Genomic DNA, 23827 nt, shown 5'->3' with positions numbered 1-23827 from the left:
CATGGGTTTGTAAACAATGTTTATCTTGCACAGTTCGCTTTGTGTTCAGTAAAAAACTCAAGTACCCAAATATGCCGCAACTAATCACGTGACATAGCTCTCTCCTCTTATTAGTCACAACAAAGTTAACATGAAGTATGTTTGCTACAAAGGAATAAAGTGGCACAAATAAAAACCAAATGTCGCTGCTGTTGACAATCTAGCAGGTAACAACACAGCAGCAAATAGAAGAGTACCTGGTAAAAGCAAAATTCAAACACATCCTTGTTTGCGACGTGAAAAGATGATGCTAGCATGCTAAACGGAAGACAAACAACCTAATCTGTTTGTGCCCCCTGTACTAACACCACAATAATGATTTTCGAACATATAATCAACACCAATCCTTGTCCTGTTAGCTGCAGATGCTATTTCTAATGTTGTTGCGTTCCTGCTGCTGTTTTCTCTCTGTGACAGCAAATACGGTACTAACGATAATTACAATTGGAAACCTTAAACCTTTTGAAATTATATTATGGTTCATCAGTAAACCTGAAGCATTTTCATCACTAGTACCTGACATGATGAAAACACTGTTCCCGATGTTCACCAGTTTTAACCTCACCTTTGCCGGTCAGATTTATAGGAGGAGGTCAACTCATCAAAGAGTGTACAGTTCATCTCCATCAGCGTCTTCAGCACATTGTAGACGAGAGCTACGATGGTCCTGAAATGTAAAATTTTGGGTCAGTGTCAAATTACGCACGTCAGAAAAACTAGCTAGGCTGTGGACCTCACAGTTACTCACAACTCCATCAGAACGTTTACATGGACAATTAATGCATTAACAATTGATACTACTAAAATTTATCAATATGCCTGTAATTACATTCAGCAAATATCAACCACATAAGAAAAACAAATGTCCCAATGTGTTGACGTTATGTAACAAAAGTAACATTGATCAGTGTGAAATTTTGTGAGTAGGATTCCACAACAAGAAAACTAATACAGACTGAAAGTAAAGACTGAAAGAAAACGCTTTTTCAGATACCTAATAATCAATTGTTATGAATTTGTGCAACCCCAAGCCACAGTGGAAGGACAACAATTACGTGCACATCACGGCAGGTATTGTGTTGATTCTTTCTTTTGAGATGACATCTCATGTTAAGGGGCATCAACCAGTTTGTAAACTGAATTTGTGTGTGACTTTGGATTTTCTTTAGCACCTAAATGTTAGGAGTACGTACGGGTTCCAGTGCTCTTTGGAGATTCTGTACAGGCTACAGAACATGATGGGGAGGACCTTGTCGATGTTCTCCTCGATGAGACTGAGAATGTACTCATTATTCCAGAAGTACAGTGCGCGCTCTGCTACCTGTCAGGACCGAGGAAGAAAATCAACACTGGTGTCATACTCCCACAAAGGAGTATGAGAGGGATTGTGGTGGTTAACTAAAGTGACTGTCAGAAAACAATTTCTCTTTTTTCCCCAACCATACTAAAACTGTACATAAAAAGGAGAAATGGAAAAAAAAAAAGTAACAGCAAATACAAATGCAGAATTAATTTGATCAAAACCTACCTGAAAGTGGGGATTGGCCACACATTTGGAGATCTGCTTGAACAATGGTTCTTGGATTTTCTTGAACTGCGTAGGTTCAATGACATCCAAAATCTCCTCAATCTCACCCAGGAACATCACCTGTTTAGACACAAAGAACAGTACATGAAGGCATTAAAAAACAGGCTTATGTGTTATAATTAATGAGCGTGTATTTTTATAGACATACCTCTTTCTGGCTGCAGGTCTTGGGCCAAAACTTCAGCAAGCCTCGGATCACCTAAATATAAAACAAGACAACTCACTGGGGACTCCTTTAATGTGAATAAAGTATCTTTATCTCTGGTGTGTAGGTGGTTTGTAGCACACACGACAGATTTCTCTCGCCTCGACTAATTTTAGGGCCCCAGGATAGTGTGTGGAGTGGGAGTAATATATATTTTTTTACCGGTTCAGTTAGTGTTGGATCCTTTTCCAGGAACTGGACCACGCAGTATGCCAACTAAAAGACAAGATAAGCGGTTCAAATTGATATCCCATGACAATGCTATACCCGCATCAAAATGACATGACGGCATGATACACCAACTCGGGTGAAATGCATTCCTTTTTTCTATTGTACTTGTGTAATTATGAATCAAGGCCACACACACTTTCCAATTGATTATTGAACTGTTTTAGTAAAAATAATGTATTGAATAACCAGTAGATGGCGTTGTAGAAACATTCCTACTTTGATTCCTACCTGAGCATGAAAGAGGGCCAGTCCCTTCGCTGTGTGTAATGGGATGAGCACCTTCATTAGGAACTGTTTGTGTTCTGCCTTCAAAGGCAGCGCAAACCCATTGATGATGCTGTAGACAAGAAACGCAGTCATCATACTAATGGGATAAAGGTGAGGTATTATACTAAAAGGGAAACATTTATTCACTAAGAGCAATTATATAATCAGAATGTCAACTTCAAATATAAATGGACCAAAAATACAGCAGTCTAAAGTTGTTTTCAAAACCTTGGACTTGAAAGAAGGTATAGATTGTTCTACCTGTATTTGCATGATCATACACTCACCTTCCCAGAATTTCTAGGAGCTCAGCAACTCCGTTGAAATGTTCAGTCTCATAGATGAACCTAGAAATGCAACAAGCAAATTGACATTTGCAGTGCAAAGTCACAAAAGTATACATTTTCAATGGGTGATGGTTAATGGTGATAGTGAAAGGAAAACGCTGAAAGAGAAAAGGTGTTTGGCTGAAAGAATAAAATGTTTGTAACAATTACAGCCATTTCCATTCTGCTAAAAAGGCACTGCGGACAATCAAATGATTGACGAATAAATGATTCACCTCGTGTGTTCAGTAACCCATGTCTACGCACTTCTGGTATGTACATACATACAGCGCTTGACAACGATGGTACTATTTTTATCCTGCATGGCAGATGGTCAAAGTGGGTGCATTCATTTTGCCACCCTTGCCTGTTGGAAACGACATCAAGGGCCCCCTGTTTCAATAATATAAATCCCATTGTCACGCAGCAACAGGAGCTGTAAAGAATCAACATGTTGTCGGGAATGTACGATGCCTCCATCTCCACTTTGTACTTCTCTTTTTTGGAAAAGCAAAATTAAGAGATTGTGGGTCAATAATGCAAAGACATGATGAGGAAAAAACACAGCAGGTTGAAGCATTACGTGATGTCCGAAACAGGAAACACAGCAGAGCTGCTTTCATTTTATGTTTGTTGGCTCAAACATCAAAGGGATACTGCTCAACGCAAAGCATTATTTCGCTTTGAACGTCCTCTCTTTGCAACGTACAGTATTTCAGTGGCTTCAAATGTAAAATGTTTTTATATTTGATGCAGTTTAGGTTTATTTTATATTGTCCTATTGGGGCCTCCAAAACACACTATTATTAGTAGTAGAATTCCAAAACATGTTTTACTGACCGCAAGAAGATGTTGTTAATCTGCTTCCTGATGAAGGCTCGTAACCCGAGGAACTTTCCATAAATCCGATGCAGGATAGTCTTCAGGAAGTCCCTCTCCCTTGGATCCTCACTGTCAAACAGTTCAAGAAGCTAAGACAACAAAGAAAAAAAGGAAAATTCCATTAAAAGGTAAGTTATCATTTTGATTGTGTTAAGACGTAACCATCAGGTAAAGAATTAGGTACTCTGTCATTATAAAAACCATCAAAAACAAACTAATAATGAAAGATGTTTCTTTGGAGAAGGTAACATCGCCATGATTTCAAATGGTGGAAATATGTCTCCTGTCTTAAGCTTAAGACATACATTGCACTAATTTGTACAAGACTTATCCAGGTGCCAAATATATTGGCTAGTATAAAACAAGAAGTGCGTAGGTGTTGTGCGTACCAAATTTATTGGATACACCTGTCATGTCACATCTATTTGCAGTATTACATGTGATGAGTCATCATTACGAGTCATGGTGTTCAAGAGGAAATTTTAGGCTCAGCTTCAAATGGCACCTATCTTCCTGTTAGCGTGTCATCAGCACCTCAGCTGACAGTTTATATTTAAGACTGCATACTGTACACCCCCCCCCCCCCCCCCCAAAATATGTCACTGTACATGCATGCTCTTTTGCATTTCTGTGACCTCTGTAGCTCCCCAACCATTGGGCTGTAGGCCCAGTACAAGGCTGTGGATCTCTTTGGTACTGAGCTGCACTGAAAGAATATGTAACCCTACGAAAAATTCCCTGACTTACGACTACCCTTTTGTCTCCAATCACACCCAGATGAGACTGTCGGGTTGGACTCCCCCTTTTTCTGTATAATTATGAGTGGTATTGTATTAAATAAATAGTTGGGAACCCTGTGGTCTGCAGAACTAATTCAACACAACTTCAAACAAATTTAAGAAAACCTTTTTAAAAATATCAAGTCATCCAGCCATGAAGTCTTCTTGACTGAGGACTGTGAGTTGAATACTGTGGCAAGAGACTTAATCAATGAATTAAGGTATGAATTATTTGCTCAGAATAAACCATTATTATGACGCCAAAGCAATTCAAATGTATGCCAGAGGAAATGTCCGTATTCAATCCCAGGACCTCATTTACCATTTTAGTGCATGATTTCTTAGCAGAGGAACGGTTTTCTCTGCAGCAAATATATACGTTTTTGTATACAAGTACTTAAATTGACCAAACCCGCTGGATGTATTTTTTCACATCACGCTTGCCAACCAAACCTCCAACCATCCTGAAAAGTTGCTTTCAACCGCAGCCTTCTAATCTCATCCTAAAGAGCTAAACAACAGGAAGCTATTTAAAGCGCCCCACGACACGCTCACATCATGGAAAATCAGTCCCCGCACCTCTGATGCAGCCAAGCTAACATTCCAGGCCCCCTTGATTCCTGTCGAGCTGTGGGGTGAGGGATTCCTGTGCACTAACTAACAGTACAGATGCAGTGCCATTACTTAGAATTACATGTGCTTTGCCTGGTCTTAACATCTATCAAGGTGAGCGCCTTGGATACTGGTATTTCCTGTAAAGTCCCATGTATGGAGTAAGAACTGTGGCACCGTTGCATCATCCTCAATTGTTTCACTTTCAAAACAGTACACAAAACCATGACTACAAATATATGGTCATAGATAAGCACAATACATTATTATTGTTGAGAAATTCACAGAGTGAGCAAAAAAACAACAACAACTATATAGTCTGACATGTCGCACCAACTAAAACTAAATGTAGCTGGGTAAAATCAGCTGTCACATTTGTAGTAAATGTTTTCAAAGGTAATTGCTGAAAAATTGCTTACCTGGAGTACAAATTTCTGATCAATGTAGCGTTTCGCAATACTGGGCTGGAAGTCCGGATTCTCAAGAAAACGCAGTAGAAACTCATAGACGAGCTGCAAGACACAAATAAAAAAACAAGCTAAATGGTTTACTTTCGTGACTGATTACTACATTAGTGCCACTAGCAACAATGTCAGGGCAGCGCTATGACACGCTTAGCGTCAAAATGTATTTTCGGGAAATCCAAAACATCTCTGTAGCCTCAATACAGCCCCTCCCATCAGGATGCAGTTCTATAAAGGAATAGAGAAGCAACAAAATCATATCCTTACTTGGATATGAGGCCATGAAGCTTCTAGAGTGGGTTCATCCTCCTCCGGGTCAAAATCTGGGTTGTCACTTGGTGCAAGTGTACGGAATATGTTTGTGCTTATCTGTGGAAAAGAATGCTGCAGTTAAAACATACATTAGCAACTAGAGTATCAATTTGACACATAGCCTTCTTTCTGTAACATTGACTGCCAGTCAGTTGGATTCAATTCAGTTAGGTTTACTGCCAGCATTGGTCAAGATTTAGCAAAAATAGCTAGTACTTTTTTTTTCTGATTGCAGCTCTACTGTTCTAGATAGCCTACTTGTCAAGAAATAAACGCATATATAATTATATTTATAAAAAAAAAAAAAAAAAAGTTGCTGTATTTTGGCTACAATGCACATGGAATGATGAGGGATGTTTTATTGCTATGGCAATGTGCATGTACAGTATATCCCATATACTGCTGACATGACAAAACCGGTCTAGACAGTAGACACATGATCAGCCTCCATTTTTTAATCCCCTTGAGTGCATGGGGTGTTTCGCAGAGCATGAGGCAATGAGATTTGTTTGATGGCTGATAATACATACAGTGGGAGGAAAAGAATGTGAACCCTTGGGAATTTCTTAAATTTTAGCAAAAATTGGTCATTAAATGCAGTCCGATTTTCATCCACATCAAAAGAATAGAGTATGCTTCAACTAATACCACACAAACAATTATGTTTACATATTCTTATAGAGCGTAACGTAAACATTCATAACAGGGAGGAAAAAGTAAGTGAACCCTTGGATTTAAAAACTGGTTAATCCTCCTTTGGCAGAAATAACCTCAACCTACCCTACCCTCCCTTATCAGACGAGCACAAAGATCAGGATTAATTTTGTAGCATTCATCTTTACCAAACGTTTACATATTAGCAAGATTCCTTGGATGTGTGGTATGAATAACTCTCCTTGAGGTCATGCCACAGCATCTCAATCAGGTTTGGAACAGGGCTTTGACTGGGCCACTCCAGAACATGCACTCTTCTTCTTCTGAAGCCTCTGTTGTTGATTTGCTTCAGTTTTTTTGGATCACTGCAATGATGCAATACCCATCCTCTTTTGAACGTCAACTGTTGGACAAATGGCCTCGAGTGTTTCTGCAAAACATCTTGATAAATTTGTGAAATCATTTTTTCATTGATGGATAGGTGATGGTGTGCTGTGTCATTGTTCCTCCACAAACGGCGTTGTGTGTTCCTCCCAAACAATTTTATTTGGTTTCATCTGTCCACAGAATATTTTGCCAAGTACTCTTTAACAAACTTCCAACGTGCAGTAATGGTTTTTTCCTCCTTGGTTTTCTTCCATGAACCCCATATGTAATGTTTTACGTATGGTAGATTTGTGAAGAGCGATGTTGGCATGTGCCAGTAATTTCTCTAAGTCCTCAGCTTACACACTACGGGTCGTTTTTTTTTTTTTACCTCATTGAGCATTCGGCGCTGTGCTCTTGCAGTTATCTTTACAGGACAGGCACTCCTCGGAAGAGAGGCAACAGTGCTGAACTTTCTCCATTTATAGACAATTTGCCTAACTGTGGACTGATGAACATCTAGAATTTTAGAGATACTTTTGTAACCTTTTCCAGTGTTATACAAGTCAACAATTCTTAATCGTAGGTTAGGTCAGGAGAGCTCTTTTGAGCGCAGCATGATACACATCAGGCAATGCTTCTTTGACAAGAGACAATTCTAAATTGGTGTGTGGCTTATACTTGACTCTGATAAATTCCTGGAGAATATGTAGCCTAGAGGTTCACTTACTTTTTCTTCCGTGTCCTGTGAATGTTTGCATGTTATGCTCTATAAAAATATGAAACCATATAAGTAACCACATAAAGAACAATATTGCCTCACATAGTGGAAACAGAGGTTGCTTGTTTATCCAACCTGAGAGTACCAAGCATTTACTAGGCCCTAGTAATAGCTTAAAAATCAGGACTGAAAAAACAAGGCCTTCCCCTAGTAACTAGGGGAAAGCCTTGTTTTTTCAGTCATAATTTTTTTTCCAGTTTTTTTTGTTTTTGTTTGTTTTTTGCTTGCGGGAAGCGGAAAGCTTTACAGGTCCCATGTCTACTCTGCAGGCAGTGCATGTTGTAAAGGCAGCTACAGCTACGCAGGGTGATATCAGTCATTGTGGACGTCTGTTTGAGATTCAGCGTTTATCAACTATGTGAACTGGACTCAATCAGAATGGAGGCCACTATCCGACAGACTACGGTGCCACAGCTGTTCGTTTTATATTGTGCAGCTACAGTACAGTATTTGCTGAACAAAGGGCGAGTCCCATTAGGCACTGTATACTGACCATAGTGGTGATGTCTGGGTATGCAGATTCAACAAGCACTCCTCTGTTGGTGGACACATAGTCCACAAGCTCATTCAGTGTGGCTCTCTTGATCTCCTTGCTCTTCAGATCCGTCACAGAGTCCAAGAAGTCAAAGAGCATGCAGCACTGCTGGAGTTTCTGGGTGAAAAGTTCCTGCTGCTCAGTGGAGGGAGCGTCTGGAATTACAAAAGGGAAAATGGGGAAATTGAGAGAGTGCTCATCAACACCAGCATTAAATCATTAAATTAAGGAAAGTGATTAAGCGGAATGGTGTACCACAGACACAGCCAATATATATTCAAACATAAAATTGATTTTTCTTTCATTTCTCGACAGTCTATATTGATTTTCCTTGGTTAGTTCAAATTGAAAACAAAAAGTCTACACAATGCAATTAACAATATGTTATTCAAACTTCTGAAGACACTGTACCACAAAGAGTGAGTCTAGTCATTCCCAGATTTGACTGTAAAGCCTTTTATGGATTAGGCTGAGTACGTCCATGGTTATTAAAGCTGTCCAACCCAGCCAAGCTATTAACAGCATTTGGAAGCCACCCAGACAGGCACACTGCACACTGATGTTATGTTTGGGAACAGCGTAGCGAGGTAATCACTGTGGCCACAGGACAGCACTCCGCTGAGAGTAGCATCGCTCAAGGTTCAGTCACTTTGTGCAAGGTCAAAGTCAAACACTTTTAAGATTGAGTTTATCACACTTTTTGTGCACCCTACAACAATGGTAAACAACATTCAACAACCAATAATTACAAGCATCTCCACAGAGCTCAGAAGTGCCTTTGAATATTCTCTTTCTGTCATTGTGCATCCCAAAAGAGTGATACCATTCGTAGTTAGGGTGTGCCTCCAATTCATGGGAGAAATAGTTGAGTTTCCACACCAACAATCAGGCTAGAATCGTCCTATCTAGCCTAGGTGAGTGAGGCGAAACGTCTAAAACAACCAGAACATTCCAGTTGAGATTGATTCAATGCCCTGAGAAACAATAGCTCAAACAAACATTGTGTATGAAATGATATAACTAGGGAATCAGTCCTTTGACAAACTCTTGGGTTATGTTACATTGGTCAATAAAGTGGATATGATGGAAATAATGCAAACTAGTGCTCAAAATATTCAGCTTTGCATTGCAAAAATACCTTCATCTTGGGTTTATTGAAGAAGGAATTTCGAGAAGGGGTAAAACACGAACCTAAGTCTCAAGCTGCAACCTTTATACTATTACAGAGTGATGCAACTAAACAATACATTTTATTTCAGACCACAAATCACCCAGAACCCTGCTTTAAAAAAAAATTTTTTTTAAATAAAACATCAGCGGATGGTTTTGACATCTGACAGAGCACAACTGCAAGGGTCACAGTGCTTCCATACTAGCAATAGAAAACGTGACCTGGGTGTGCTTTTGAAAAAAAAAAAATAATTAATAATAATAAATAAATAAATAAAATAAAAATTAAAAATGGTGCACATTTACATGCATAACCAGTGTACATTTGTGTGAAGCACTAGGTTCTACAATTTTAGAGGCATTACATATTTATGTGTAAACTGATAACGAATATTCATTCTAAACTAGACATTGTACTACATGAACATTCTCTGTGTATCTTTAGGTCAAAGTTATACTTTATTAGATTTGCCACAACCTACACTATATTATCCTCTCAAATACATGCATGATTATTCACAATTATTAAATATTCTGGTTATGAATGAGATGGCAAATTTAGCCTGCTGTTTTTCTGCAGACAATTACCACTGGCAACAATTTAACATGAATTAGACATGCCCCACTTATGTTTGAAATCCATGTGTACTTGAAGTTTATTTTTATTTATTTATTTATTTATTGGTCTTTGTCTCTCTCTAGATGGCTTAACAGTCTTTAAAAAATAAATAATAATTAAAAAAAAGTTCTCAACAATGTGATGCTATTTTTGCATTATAGATACAGATGTAGTAGTGCACAAATTTGTCAGGGTGCTTCAGAAAGAAAACTGATTTCTATTAGAGTTCTGTAGCTGTGCATCTGTAAAGAACACAAGGACAGATTTGAGAAAAGACAAAAATATCCCAACTAATCTAGCTAGAAGAAGTCTGGATCAGTTCTTTACACACCAATAACAAGTCTTGTAAATCTGAAGAAAATAAAACAAAGTCACTTGAACCTGAATCTAAAGTGATGTAGTCACACAACCAAAACACATCGGGCAGCCTGCACAAGACGTTGGTATTTCAAAAGCATTTGGTTGCACATCCCCAAGTTGCACCACCAAGTCTTCATGAAAACACAGAGACACATTTACATGATATTTATAGGGGCAAGGTATACTATGTAAATGTAAAATAAAATGGAAAACATACCACAAATCACAGTGAATAGGTGTGAAGAGTAAACAGTGTCTCTATAAGATACATAATAAGCAATGCAAGGCTATTTATTTGGATAATTTTGACTGTGTGGATCCAAGTGTCTGGTCCAAGTAATGAACAACTGAACTCCTCGTTGCTCTTTTCATGACGCAGCATGTTTTTGTATACAAGTCAGAACGTGTGAGGCGAAAGACTGAAGTATTCATAAGAAAACAACAACACTCATAAACAGGAATAGGAAAGATAAAGATGGCGAGCTATTTTTTTCATAGTTTTTTAATGCCCAAAATTCACTCTAATACATTTAGGAACAATAGAAAATAGAGTGCACATTAAAAAAAAGTAACCAAAATGAAAAATGTCATGAATCAATTTATCAATAGAGAGAATAAATATTTATTGTATTAAAGGTTAAAAGGGTGAAAGGAAGGGCTGGTTGATGTGGCCATAAAATCAAATTTTTAAAAAATCTGATTTTCGATTTTATTCAATTTCCCCCCTTCGCTTATAGAAAAAGCAAACGACAATGACATAGTGTTGCTCTTTTTGCCATTCTGGGAATTGCTTTATTTCTCCTGATACCAAACAAGCTTTGAAACAAGTTTACTTCCAGCAAGTTTTGCTCACAGCAATAACTTGCATTACTCTTCAACATAATTATAGAAATAAATATTCTTTACAAATACAGGTAATCTGAAAATATGTGCAAAAGTGTCAAAGGTTGTACAATATGTAAACATGATCTTTCAGAAATTAACATTTTAAATGTTCAACAATGTAACATCATAGAATGAGCCATCAAGCTCCATGTCTGTTGTCATACGGCCTCCATCTCTCTCATGGACTTTTCTCATGTAAAGTAGGACAGGTGAGGCACTGCGAGCTCAGCAAAATATTTGCAGCTTGGAAGCACATACCTTGGTGTAAAAAGTTTCCAAAATATCAATAAATCACTGATTTTACAGTGCATAGAAATGTAAAGCGCAATGCAATGTAAAGCGCAGTTTATTTTACAATTTCCTTCCAATGGGCTCTTATTGTATCTTGTCAAACGGATCACAATGTGAATATGACTCTGCTCATGTTGTCTGTTTCTGAGCAGGCAAGTTGTTTTTGTGTAAAAATAGTAACTAGGGAGGTCAGTAATACCGCTAATTTGGTAACACTGACTGCTTTGTAAAGTACGTCCACTCTGTTCACAACCATGTTGTTAGTGGAAGCAATGCATGCGTGAAGGGATGCACTTTGAACTACAGAAGCAAAAAATAATAATAATAATCCTAATAAACTCGTATTCATTGCTAAAATCGATTCATCGCCCAGCTCTAGTTGGTGGTCACAAAAAAATTCCAACTGGACAAATGGCTAAAATATATATAGGGGCAGCCGTGGCCAAGTGATTAAGATCATCGCCTGTCACCGTGGTTGTTCAAATCATCAACTTGCAGAAGAATATGGGCAACAAAAAAAAAAGCTTTGTCAATTGTGGACAGAGAGCTAGAGAGGATGTGGCAATGGACCAAACACCTCCAAGATTCCCCAGACCCGTGACTGTGGTGCCCTTTGGCTAGACACTGATACAGCAGTAAAATGGCCAAAACATGTCTTGTAAATTTGACACACTGCAGAGAAGAGTATTGTTAACAAGCCTGCCAAATTTGAATGAATAATTTATCCATCCATCTATTTTCTGAGCCGCTTCTCCTCACTAGGGTCGCGGGCGTGCTGGACCCTATCCCAGCTGTCATCGGGCAGGAGGCGGGGTACACCCTTAACTGATTGCCAGCCAATCGCAGGGCACATACAAACAAACAACCAGTCGCACTCACATTCACACCTACGGGCAATTTAGTCTCCCCAATTAATGCATGTTTTTGGGATGTGAGAGGAAACCGGAGTGCCCGGAGAAAACCCACGCAGGCACGGGAAGAACATGCAAACTCTACACAGGCGGGGGCCGGGGATTGAACCCAGGTCCTCAGAACTGTGAGGCTGACGCTCTAACCAGTCTTCCACCGTGCCGCCTTGAATAATTTAAAAAAATAAAATAATTGCCATGTATATGAAATCAGGTTTCGAAATGGTCAAGAATTGAGAGGCTCTTTCAGCTTTCAGACGCTGTGTGCATGGCCGAATGCTCGGAAAACCTCGTCCTGCTGAACTTTCGGTTGTCAATCAAATAAGTGCCTTCTCTCCCGGCTCCCTACCAGCGATACATACATGCTCACGGGTCGCAGAGAGGCACTCTGTGGCGGCCAGGTAGCCTCCGATTCACGGTGTAATAACCGGCAACCACGCTGGGACAATTTCCCCCTGCTTTGCCTGCCATCCATCCATTCTCTACCGCTTATCCGGGTCGGGTCGTGGGGGCAGTAGCTTCAGCAGGGACGCCCAGACTTCCCTCTCCCCAGCCACTTCATCCAGCTCTTCCGGGGGGATCCCGAGGCGTTCCCAGGCCAGCCGAAGGATGTAGTCTCTCCAGCGTGTCCTGGGTCGTCCCCGGGGTCTCCTCCCGGTGGGACATGCCCGGAACACCTCACCAGGGAGGCGTCCGGGAGGCATCCAAATCAGATGCCCCAGCCACCTCATCTGGCTCCTCTCAATGCGAAGGAGCAGCGGCTCTACTCTGAGATCCTCCCGGATGACCGAGCTTCTCACCCTATCTCTAAGGGAGAGCCCGGACACCCTGCGGAGGAAACTCATTTTGGCCGCTTTGCCTGCCTACAATAAAATTCAGCAGGCCATTGGCACGTGGCCGCCTCGAGTGCACCATGGGCGGCCACAGCAGTGCAATGCAGTATGATCCCCAGGATGATTTTTTTTCATCCACGTTGCAGTCGGCAACATTGAGGCTGACTGCCCTAACGTTGTTGTGCTGGACCGCCAGCAGGCTGCCATGGGGTGGTGTAGTCGTCAGGTTCTCCCTTGCCTTGCGGCGCACACCGCAGAGACACTTTAGCCAAAATAACACAAAACACTATAGGGAAGTTGTATTTTTTCAGGTTGTAGGCATACCGTGATGGATAACTGCATGTGGTTGTGTTGTGGTTGAAATGGGTGAAGTTATTATTAAGGCAGTTGCGCCGATTAGCCACTACATGGAATAAGGGGACTTTGCAGTTATTAAAGTAGGGGAAGGCTGAATCATGCTGGGTACCCTGGTTGCGTGCACCTGGCCACCATGTTAGCCATGCCCAAAAAGTCTAGACAACTGAGATGGTGAAAAGAAAAGAGTTCAATGCTATATATCAACAAATTAGTACTAAATTTTTCTCAGTCTTTGTCCAGTTTTTCAGCACTTCAAAATATTTAATGTATTTAGGAAAAAAAAGGCGAGAATAACTACTGGGTTTTTAACTGCGGGTGCGAAGTTGCCCCCTGCTTCAGATTTTGCCACTAACTGTCTGTGTTTGCTGTGTTAAATGCAGAGGACATATTTCTTGAATATGTATGCATTTATGAAAATGAAGATTTTTCTTCTTTGTAAAAGTGTTGGTTAAAGCATCCATCCATCCATCCAAATTAAAAAAACAAGGTTTCTGCACATTATATTCAATTACTGCACACCAGTGACGCTGTTATCATTATTATTAATAACAATTATTATTATTAAAACATGCTGCATATTGGCAAAAGCGTGTTAGCAAAAGTACTGCAAGAGAAACGAGGCTATGTTATGCAACAATTTTCCATTTTAGCATCCCGTGTTTTGGTAACACATTGCAGCAGAGGTCAACCCCCATGGGAAACAGATATTCAATACACCCATGGTGCATTTGTAGCACTGTGGCTGTTGCTGTTACAACACAGATACATGCAAAAAAATAAAAAATTAATAAATAAATAAAAAACAAAAAGGAACCAACATTTCTGGAAAAGTAGGTCACATTAACATCACCAATATCAATAAAGCACATGCAAACACATTCCTATTTTCTCTCTGTTAGTTGACTCCCAAGGGTGAGTGAGTAGTTTTACGGTTTTGATTTTCATTTAGTATTATTTTGCTGTGGTTAAATTCATTTGATACTTATATATGTAACTTAAAACATTTTGCCTGAAGTGTTAATAACATTTTGACAATGGCAGCAGTTTGAGTCTGGAACAAATCTATTAACATTATTTCCTTATAGGAAAGGTTGTTCTTCAAACAATACAATGCGAGACAACCAGCGTCACAGAACAGATTGTGTTTGAATTTGGAGGTTCCGCTGTACTGTTTTGGGTAATTTAACACCATCTTATATTCATACACAACACCTTTTTACTGAAATTGACTAACAAACTGAAGACTGTAGTGTAAATTTACACGGCATGCTTTGTGGGAGCATTGGAAAAAGACTGTTCTGAGTTCTGTTTGGCACAACTATAAGAACCAGTTTGTACTATGAACACAAAGTAAGTAGTTACCATGATGGTAGAAACATTATCCACAGTAAAATAACAACAAACATATTTGTATCACACTTAAGGAAACCTAAACCCACAGTGTAAAAACTCATTGACATTAATAGCTGCCCCGTTAGTATCCATCAACATTTCATAGAACTAACCTAGCAGAGTGAAACCAAAACAAACTGAGTATCCTGGTCAGGTGACCTCTGAACAAACAGTTTTGGTCTCGCACAAAGATGACTACAATATGCTATTTTGTGTTTTTTTTCAGGCTTCGAAACAATGTTTGGGTTGCTCTTCTATATCATCGGTGTCAAGCAGAAACCTCATATCCAAATTTGGTCAATTTCATATTTTTAACAATTTGATATTGGACAGTCCCCATGTGGTCCAGTAACTAGTGCTGGCCCTCTAAAACAATGCAATTTTCTGACACTATAACTTTTTCTCCAGCCCTCAGTTTTTTTTTTTCTAGTTTGACAAATACAAACTAACTGCCACAAAATACCAAATGTAAAACACTTCAGTGTGATCAACAAGTTAGTATGAAGCCAAAGAGCAAATTGTAGCCCTCATTGTAAGGTCGTACAGTGACAGTGGTGCTCTGTGTTACCATAAAGTGACTTGCTCAACATTTAATCACTACAGCTACATACTAAAATCCCTAATGTCAATCCCTAATCCACATTTATGACTTATTTTGGAAAATAATAGAGATAAAAAAAACTAAACGATACTACAACTGGACATCAAAAACTTGCTGTACCGGTTAGACGGGATGTTTTTGCAGTTATAGCAGGTGATAAAAGACTCTTCACATGTACAGTGTGCACATTGTAAGCATGCTGGTACAGTCTGTGATTAAAGCAGGTTAAAGGGTCAGTCAGACAAAATGCAAGAGCAGATGAATGGCTTTCTAGAGTAGATACAAAATGGAATTTCAAGAGTATGCCACATCAAGTTCTAAGTATAGCATTGGCTATACCCCGACCAATCATAACATTATTCCCCTCTGGCATAATCTAATGACATATAGGGCTGCCACTAATTGAATATTTTTAGAATCGATTATTCTATTGATTATTTAATCGATTAATTGGATAAAAATGTATTTTGTGTTAAGGTTTATTGCAAAAAAAAAATATTTCGATTACCGGTAGTGTTTATTAACTTATTATTGTTGTTTATTTGGTACTGTTTAATGTTTTAAAAACCTAATAAACAACAAATAAGCAATATCACACGAGAAGGAGTGATGCACTCACCTGCCTTTTAAAACAGAGCTACTTCTTGGGTACTGATTAATGCGAAGGGCTACTAGTTTGATATGCACTTCTGAGGCTGCTTCAAGTTCGACTACATGTCAATGACAGGATACTTGAACTACAGCTGCAAATAGAGATTATTTTTGTAATATACTGAACTGAACTGACTGACAGTTATTGGTTTGGTCCGTAAATGTTAAAAAATAGGCAAAAATGTTAATCATTGTTTTCCTGCTTTTCATGGAGGGCAAGAGAATATTCACTGTTGAGAGACTCAATTCGGAGGATTTGGACAATTTTGCCCGTAGGTTTAACAATGGCTCGAAACGATTAATTGATTCTCAAAATATTTGTTGAATAATTTGACAATTGATTAGTTATCAATTAATCAATTGTTGCACCTCTAATGAGAGCCAACTCAAAAGCTGTATCAAAAGGAAAAGGCAAAGAAATCTTTCCATGCCATTCATTTGTGCTCAGTGCAGCAGCGAATGAGTCATAAAACAGTATCAACTAAACTAAAGAAGAATGTGAGGCAAAAACTTCGAGACAGAACTTGCCTTTCACGGCAGCACGACACTGATGCACAAGCATATAAAAAGGAAACACGTTCTGGCCGATTCAATTTCTGACGAAGACGCACAGTCATCTCTGTAAGCTATTTGGCTAGTTACCTGCTAATATTAACGTCAATGTTAGTGAGATTATAGCTGTAAACTTTAACATTATCTTAAGGCTAACGATGACGATGTCATTAGCCTTAGCACACAGGTTATATGTTTGATGTAACGTTATAACCATAGATATAAATAGTAAACTACTACGACAGTGTGCTCTAGCAGGCTGGCTAAGTGACGTGCCTATGTGACGGACATGTACAGTACAATACTTCATCTTGTGATCAGATCGGTGAGCTATTTATTTAGACTCACTAATCTGTCCCAAAAATCATAATCATGTCCGATTCGATCTGATCCTTGTTTTTTTTGCTGACATCGGACCACTTTCTGATCACAAAGATCGGATCAGGACACCCCTACAAGAGAACATGCGTTGGTTCTGACACTTTATTCAAAGCACTTTTACTCTGTTGGGCCATTGATTGGCAAGTGTGGGGTACCAAATATTTTTTTTCCATTATTCCTTGAAAGAGCAGAATACAGTGAAAGTAGTCTAAGAAAAATATGTCTTTGGGAAATTAATTCTACTTTTGACTTTATACCGTTGAGCTATGAAAACTGTTGCACAATGAACAATAATATCACCAAGGCACAGTACAGTTGCTATACAGCTTTTGCATTCTTGATACAGATGTAAGTAAGACATATCTGGTCAATTGCGCATTTAGGTAATGGGGATCGGATGCTTGAACACAGGGCAGGCAGCAGTAACTGATCCCTTAAGGACTTTGCATTTGGAATTGGAGGCTCAAGGTGCAAGTCCAAAACAAATGGCAACCCACCTAGTTGGAAATGCAAGTCTGCATCCACCCACACACATAACCTGAGCTGAACGTTTGCATACCCCTTCACTTTGACATTTCTTCTTGCATGAGTGTGATCTGCTTCTCTGTGCAACAAAAATATACGTGGCTTCCAATTAGTATGATCAAGGAAAAACTTGTCAGGCTAGGTCTCAAGCACATTCCTATAACAGTCTTTGCTGATAGAGCTTAACACGTCATGATCTGGGTTCACATAATCCTAAACGGTCTCATGAGGGCAAATTGACACTGCTCCTTTCAAGCTGCCAGCACTTATTTTTATTTACAGGATGAATAGAGCAACTAAGAAGATGAAAACCAAGTTCTTCTGTACTGGCACAGAGGAGCAGTGTACCTCGTCCTTGACGTTTACAGTAAATACTGCTTAAAAGCCTAACTTTATGAGTCTATAAGAAAAAAAACAGTGAAGTAGAGAGAAAAAAATCTAAATCAAGGTCAATTGTCAGCCGACGCTAATTAGGATTGGAGGAAAACGAAAACACAGTGCATGCACACAGGTACATACATACCCCGACAGTCCTTTCTACCTCAGAATCAGAATCATCTTTATTTGCCAAGTATGTCCAAAAAACACACAAGGAATTTGTCTCCAGTAGATGGAGCCGCTCTAGTACGACAACAGACAGTCAATTGACAGAGAACACTTTTGAGACATAAGACCTAATGAATGCTTCTACGATGACCACACACAAAGCGGCCATACGCGATTGAACTGTCACGCAACTACTGTTCATGAGTCGCCCACCATTTGCAATTACTTTGCCACATTACAAAATTTGAATTGCAGATAAATGGCATTGCAACGTCAAAGATGAACAGTATATACAGTATTATGTATATTGTGTTTTACAACTATATTTATAATTTCATATGTACCGGTGGCTAAAATGTCAATCGCGGAGAGTCACTGAAACGCACAAGTGCAATCAATGAATGGGGCTATCATTGCCAAGAGCGTCTGAAATATCCACACTCTCTCCATTTCTCACTCATTTCCTTTCTTTGTATAATTATAATATAGCTCTAGCGGCCAGAGCAATCTACATATTCCTTGACAATCGTGCCATATTGTTTGTGGTTCAATAAAAAAATAATACAGTACAGTACATTATGGAACCTCAAAATGTTGTTTTCCCATAAGAACAACAGGGGTCACAGTTTTTCCGTTGCAAGTTGGTATGTGTCGCGAGGCTCAATCGCCAGGTGTGTGGGTGTGAGTCACCGACTGTAATTTATTCGCAATTGTTCAGTCGCATTCAGCCACGTCCCTCGGTGTGGGGAGACCTTAAAAATAACGTAGGTGCTGTAAACATTTCTGATGCTACATTATCATGTGAATTAGACAATTGCAGTGATCCTCAATAGGCGGAAGCAGATGGTTTTACTATATGGACAAGGCCAATTTTTAGATTACTTTAACAAACACATTTTAACCAACGAAAAAGTTGGGGGCATGTATGGTACTCTTAATTGAGTCTGCACAGCTTTCTGGCAGCTATTCTGGTCGTTGCGATGGTAAATGCACACACTAATACCTAGCCCAATCAAATAGTTTGTTTAGAGCAGCTGTGCCTGTGGGTGTGTGAGAGGAAAGCTACACAAATGCAGGCATTTACAGCTTCCCACAAAACATCTTCCACCAACACAGTTAAGGAAGCAAGTCTGTTCAAAAAACAGTTTGAGGCAAAGGCGAGCCTGCCATTCATCATTATTATTTTCATTATAGAACATTAATACTGTTGCTGAGCAATGCAGTCACTTTACTTGACAATATTTATTGACTGATCATCTGCTGGCAGACATAACGGAAAAATTATATTTGGTACCCCAGACTTGCCAATCAATGGCCCAACAAAGTAAAAGTGCTTTGAATAAATTGTCAGTACAAATGCATGTTCTCATGTAGGGGTGTCCTGATCTGATCTTTGAGATCGGAAATTGGTCAGATGTCAGTAAAAAAAAAATAAAAATTAAAAAATAAAACCAAGGATCAGATCGAATTGGACTTATACAAGCAGTCCATTTCATGCTCCGCTCCAGCACTTCTGTCGAGCAGTGCCTGGATGGCATGCAGAGGCCCACGTGATCACAACAACAGGTTGCTAAGGTGCACACATAGTAGCAAGGAGTAAGAGTGAATGTTGCTTGCTTAAAGCCGTTTATTGACACTCCAGTTGAGGTTCACTGTAAAACTAAACAGCAAAAGAATTATACCTGTTGAATGTTCAAATACATCAGACTTAAGTTTCTCTCTTTCTCGTCACAAAAATCGTGAGCTCAAAGCTAACACACGAATGAAAAATACCATTGAATTGTTGCATTGACTAATGCTATATAAACACATACAAACAGGCAATATAACAATACTCTCTGGCATATATTGTTAAAACTTTGAAAATCGAGTTATAATAATATTCGATCGTGACTTCTACTTGGCGGCATGGTGGACGACTGGTTAGAGCGTCAGCCTCACAGTTCTGAAGTGCGGGGTTCAATCCCCGGCCCCGCCGGTGTGGAGTTTGCATGTTCTCCCCGTGCCTGCGTGGGTTTTCTCCGGGCACTCCGGTTTCCTCCCACATCCCAAAAACATGCATGCATTGGACACTCTAAATTGCCCATAGGTGTGAATGTGAGTGCGAATGGTTGTTTGTTTGTATGTGCCCTGCGATTGGCTGGCAACCGGTTCAGGGTGTACCCCGCCTCCTGCCCGATGATAGCTGGGATAGGCTCCAGCACGCCCGCGACCCTAGTGCGGAGAAGCGGCTCAGAAAATGGATGGATGGATTGACTTCTACTTTCTTTGTTACTGCAAGTGTGCATTTGCGTGCTCCACACTGACCATCAGAGGTCAAGACGTCCACAGCAGTTGCTTTATGTAACCCGTTGGTTAATAATAAATGGTTCGGTTTTTCTCATATGTACTTGTGCTGATTATTGTTCTCCGTTTGAGTAATATCACTTGATAAATCCTTTTCTAAAATGCCATACTACAAAATAAATGAAATATGTATGACTATTGCTGAAATCGGATCGGACCAATATCGGCATTGGCTAAAACTCAAGGCTGCATTATCAGAAGTGAAAAAGTTGGATCGGGACATCCCTATTCTCTTATGTACTTTATAATATTTGTGGGTTCAAAGCATGGATTTACTTCATCACATCACATAGTATAGGTGTGGCAATTAATGACAGTCATGGAATTAAATTTAATTATAAATTTCAGTGACCCTCTCAGCATATTAATCACCACATTCTGGTGTAAGCTGAAGTTTTGAGTTTGAAATCAAAGTTTGGCTAAAAAAAGCAAAGCGACAGAAATATTAACCTAAATTAAGAAAGCTGTATTTAGAATATAAACCTTTTCCGTAGTCTGCTTTCAAGGCTTCTGGTTGCCACAGCAACGATGATGGTCTCTGAGTGACTCATCTTTTCAGTGTCTAACACACGACGGGAGCTCTGTGCACTCCAACCGCAGGGAGGTTGAAGCATCTTCATAGTATGTCATTAAGGACCCAAAACATGTCTAAAAAAATGTCCCTGTCACTGTAATGTTACAATATAGTCAACAAGACTGTAGCCCCAGTGTGTAAAAGCTTGATGTTTGCATTGACTGAATTGAATTGATTGAAAGTCTTGTTAGTCCTGCAGCATGCAGATACAGCAATACTAACACAAACATAGTAACAACTCAAGGTCATCCAGTCATTTTCTATACTGCTTATCATCAGGAGGGTCCCTGGTGAGGTGGAGCCTTTCCCAGGTGACTTAGGCGAGAGGCGGGAGACACTTTGGAGTGGTCGCAGGACCGTCGCAGGGCACATATGGACAAACAACCATTCAATGTTGACAGTCACATCTACAGACAATGTACAGTCTTTGATTAACCTACCAGACATGTTTTTGGAAAGTGGGAAGAGCAGGAGTATTCAAAGAAAAAACCTACACAAGCACGGATAGAATATGCAAACTCCACATAAGAACTGTGGGCAGACTTGCTAACCAATAGGTCACCATACTGCCTGAACTTAAGTCAATGAACATAAAAATCATAGTCTTGGACTGTAAGTACTATTACATGGCGCAACGCATGTTAACTGCACCTGAAGGAAGATAAATGAAGTAAGTAAGTATGTATTAAGCAATTGTAGCGCTGCTGTACAGTAGGGTTCGAACTCGCCCTCTAAATCCCCATTTGCTATTCGCATTGAGAGTAATGAACGACTAGCGAATCAGAATGAAATCCTTACTCCTTGTACTTTTCCGAAATGAAGACAGGCCATTGTCCAACAAATGAAAAATCCAATTTGATTATTTGAAAACTATCTATAGTCCCCTGTTTACGTCATGGTTGCATCTTTTTTTTTTTTTTTTTGGCAGGGGGTGGGTGGGGGAACAGATTTTGTCCCAACATCAGAAAGACGCATTTTGGCTGGCGCGTTTTGGCAACGAAACGCTTCATTTTAGTTTAAAATGGCTTACTTTAACCAGGATCCCTCACCGTATCGTGGTCTATCTTAGGCTGGTCTCGGTGCCGTAAAATGTGTAAATCCAAGCTAGCTGGCTGGGAACATCTGCTTCTACTAGCAGCTAGTTAGCTGCCAGTTAGCTGTAGCTGGTTAGCTCTCGTTAATCATCTGCCTCAATGTATTAAATGAATACTGCAAAACTTTATCCAAATCATCTGCTGCGGTCACAGTGTCCTATGAACATTCGTGCAGCTACTGGGGCATATATACTGTATATACTTGTGTACTTAATTGGTCAAAAAATTATATTTACAATAAATAATGTATCTTTGTTCATCTATTTATGCCAGTGAGGCATAGTGACAGACAGAACAAATGAATGGTCTTCTATTAGATGGCAGGAAGTAAATACAGTAATGAATGTATCCACTTTTTGTGACATTTTTGTTCGTTGGTGTGCCGTGAGATTTTTCAATTGTAAAATATGTTCCTTGGCTCCATAAAGGTTGGAAATCACTGCTCTAGTCAGATCGTGCATTCTAATCAGTCAGGTCAAACCAACATTATAACATGACAGAAATGATGGGCTCTAACTTACTGTAATTAAATTACTTTATTCTAATTAAATTACTTCACCCACACCGAAACTTTAGAGCATGATTCGACAGAACGGCGGCATGTTTACGTACAACCGTCAGTGCTAGCAGTAGCTTGCTAGGTTACATAACGTTTTTGTTGCCGTATCGTATTAAAAGTACGTGAACATACCTCAAGCAAGCCTTAAACGAAAATCCTCTCCTGTCCTGAGTATCGGTGACACCAACACACGTTTTTCCCCATTTTGTCCTTAGAATACAGTCGGCGCGATCCACTCTTGTCGTCGTTGTAATGAGTGTAGCCGGTCGCATTTGAGTTGACAAGATAGACCCCAATGATTGTAAAAAACGGAATACAAGATTTTATTGCAGTAGTCTGACATAGTGCAACCCTGAAAGAGAAAATGTCTTGTAGTCTGAAGGCATTACGTGTTGTCTGTCCCACACCACCAACGTGTTTTTTTTGGGGTTTTTTTAAATAACTTCATTGGCCATCAGATATTTACAGTACTATGTCAAAAGAGACACGACAAGGCTAAAAATAAACTAACTTTTGGATTCAAATATACTGTGCACTATGGCGACGCGGAGTAAATGTCTTTGGTGGAGCCGATCAATGACGTAATTGATCAGATCGGTGAATTATGACAAAGCCAATCAGCATAAAATGCTAATTATCGGCCTGATCGGTGTAAAGTCTAGTTATTTTTCATTCATTTTGATTAAGATGTGAAATTTCTGATTCAGGATTCATTTTTTTTCCATGGAATCACAACTGATTTGTTTGTAGCGCTATTGTACAGAAAGGCAATACAGTGGTACCTTGATTACGATTTTTCCTAGGTACGAGCAATCCCTTAGTCAACCATTGCTTTGTGTTGCAAGCCCAAGTTTGAGGTTCAAGCTAGCTACAACTTCCACCCAGCATCCTGCGTCGTGATCAACCCATGGCTCAACACCAAATCATCTGGCTAGCATGATGCTTAACTACTACTTCTTAGTTCATGTAAATTTCATTCTATAATCCTCTTTTTTTTTTTTTTTTTTTTTTTTTTTTTAAATGTCCTCTCTTTGGACACTCCAAAACAAACTAAGAAAAGCCAAACAGGTGAAGTTAATACTACGATGCTAGTTCCAGTTGATGTTTCTTTGACTTTTTATATTTTACCCCAGAATTTGGGT

General features: G+C 39.4%; 1 protein-coding gene across 1 annotated transcript in view; it reads right to left on the bottom strand.

Moving 5' to 3' along the window:
* The window catches only part of ppp2r5a (protein phosphatase 2, regulatory subunit B', alpha isoform), a 28725-nt gene that overhangs the window by 606 nt on the left and 4292 nt on the right, over positions 1-23827 (bottom strand). The window contains exons 2-12 of the mRNA XM_061754214.1: positions 8000-8196; positions 5661-5762; positions 5349-5441; positions 3497-3627; positions 2618-2677; positions 2292-2400; positions 1995-2048; positions 1776-1826; positions 1568-1687; positions 1233-1360; positions 605-706 (exon numbers count right to left, since the gene is read on the bottom strand). Of these exons, the coding sequence (XP_061610198.1) occupies positions 605-706; positions 1233-1360; positions 1568-1687; positions 1776-1826; positions 1995-2048; positions 2292-2400; positions 2618-2677; positions 3497-3627; positions 5349-5441; positions 5661-5762; positions 8000-8196 (1147 nt within the window). The remainder of the gene's footprint in view (positions 1-604; positions 707-1232; positions 1361-1567; positions 1688-1775; positions 1827-1994; positions 2049-2291; positions 2401-2617; positions 2678-3496; positions 3628-5348; positions 5442-5660; positions 5763-7999; positions 8197-23827) is intronic.

This window comes from Phyllopteryx taeniolatus, chromosome 18 (assembly GCF_024500385.1).
Source record: "Phyllopteryx taeniolatus isolate TA_2022b chromosome 18, UOR_Ptae_1.2, whole genome shotgun sequence".
Lineage (NCBI taxonomy): Eukaryota > Metazoa > Chordata > Actinopteri > Syngnathiformes > Syngnathidae > Phyllopteryx > Phyllopteryx taeniolatus.
The sequence above is the reverse complement of the archived record's forward strand: the minus strand, read 5'-3'. Positions and strand labels throughout refer to the sequence as shown.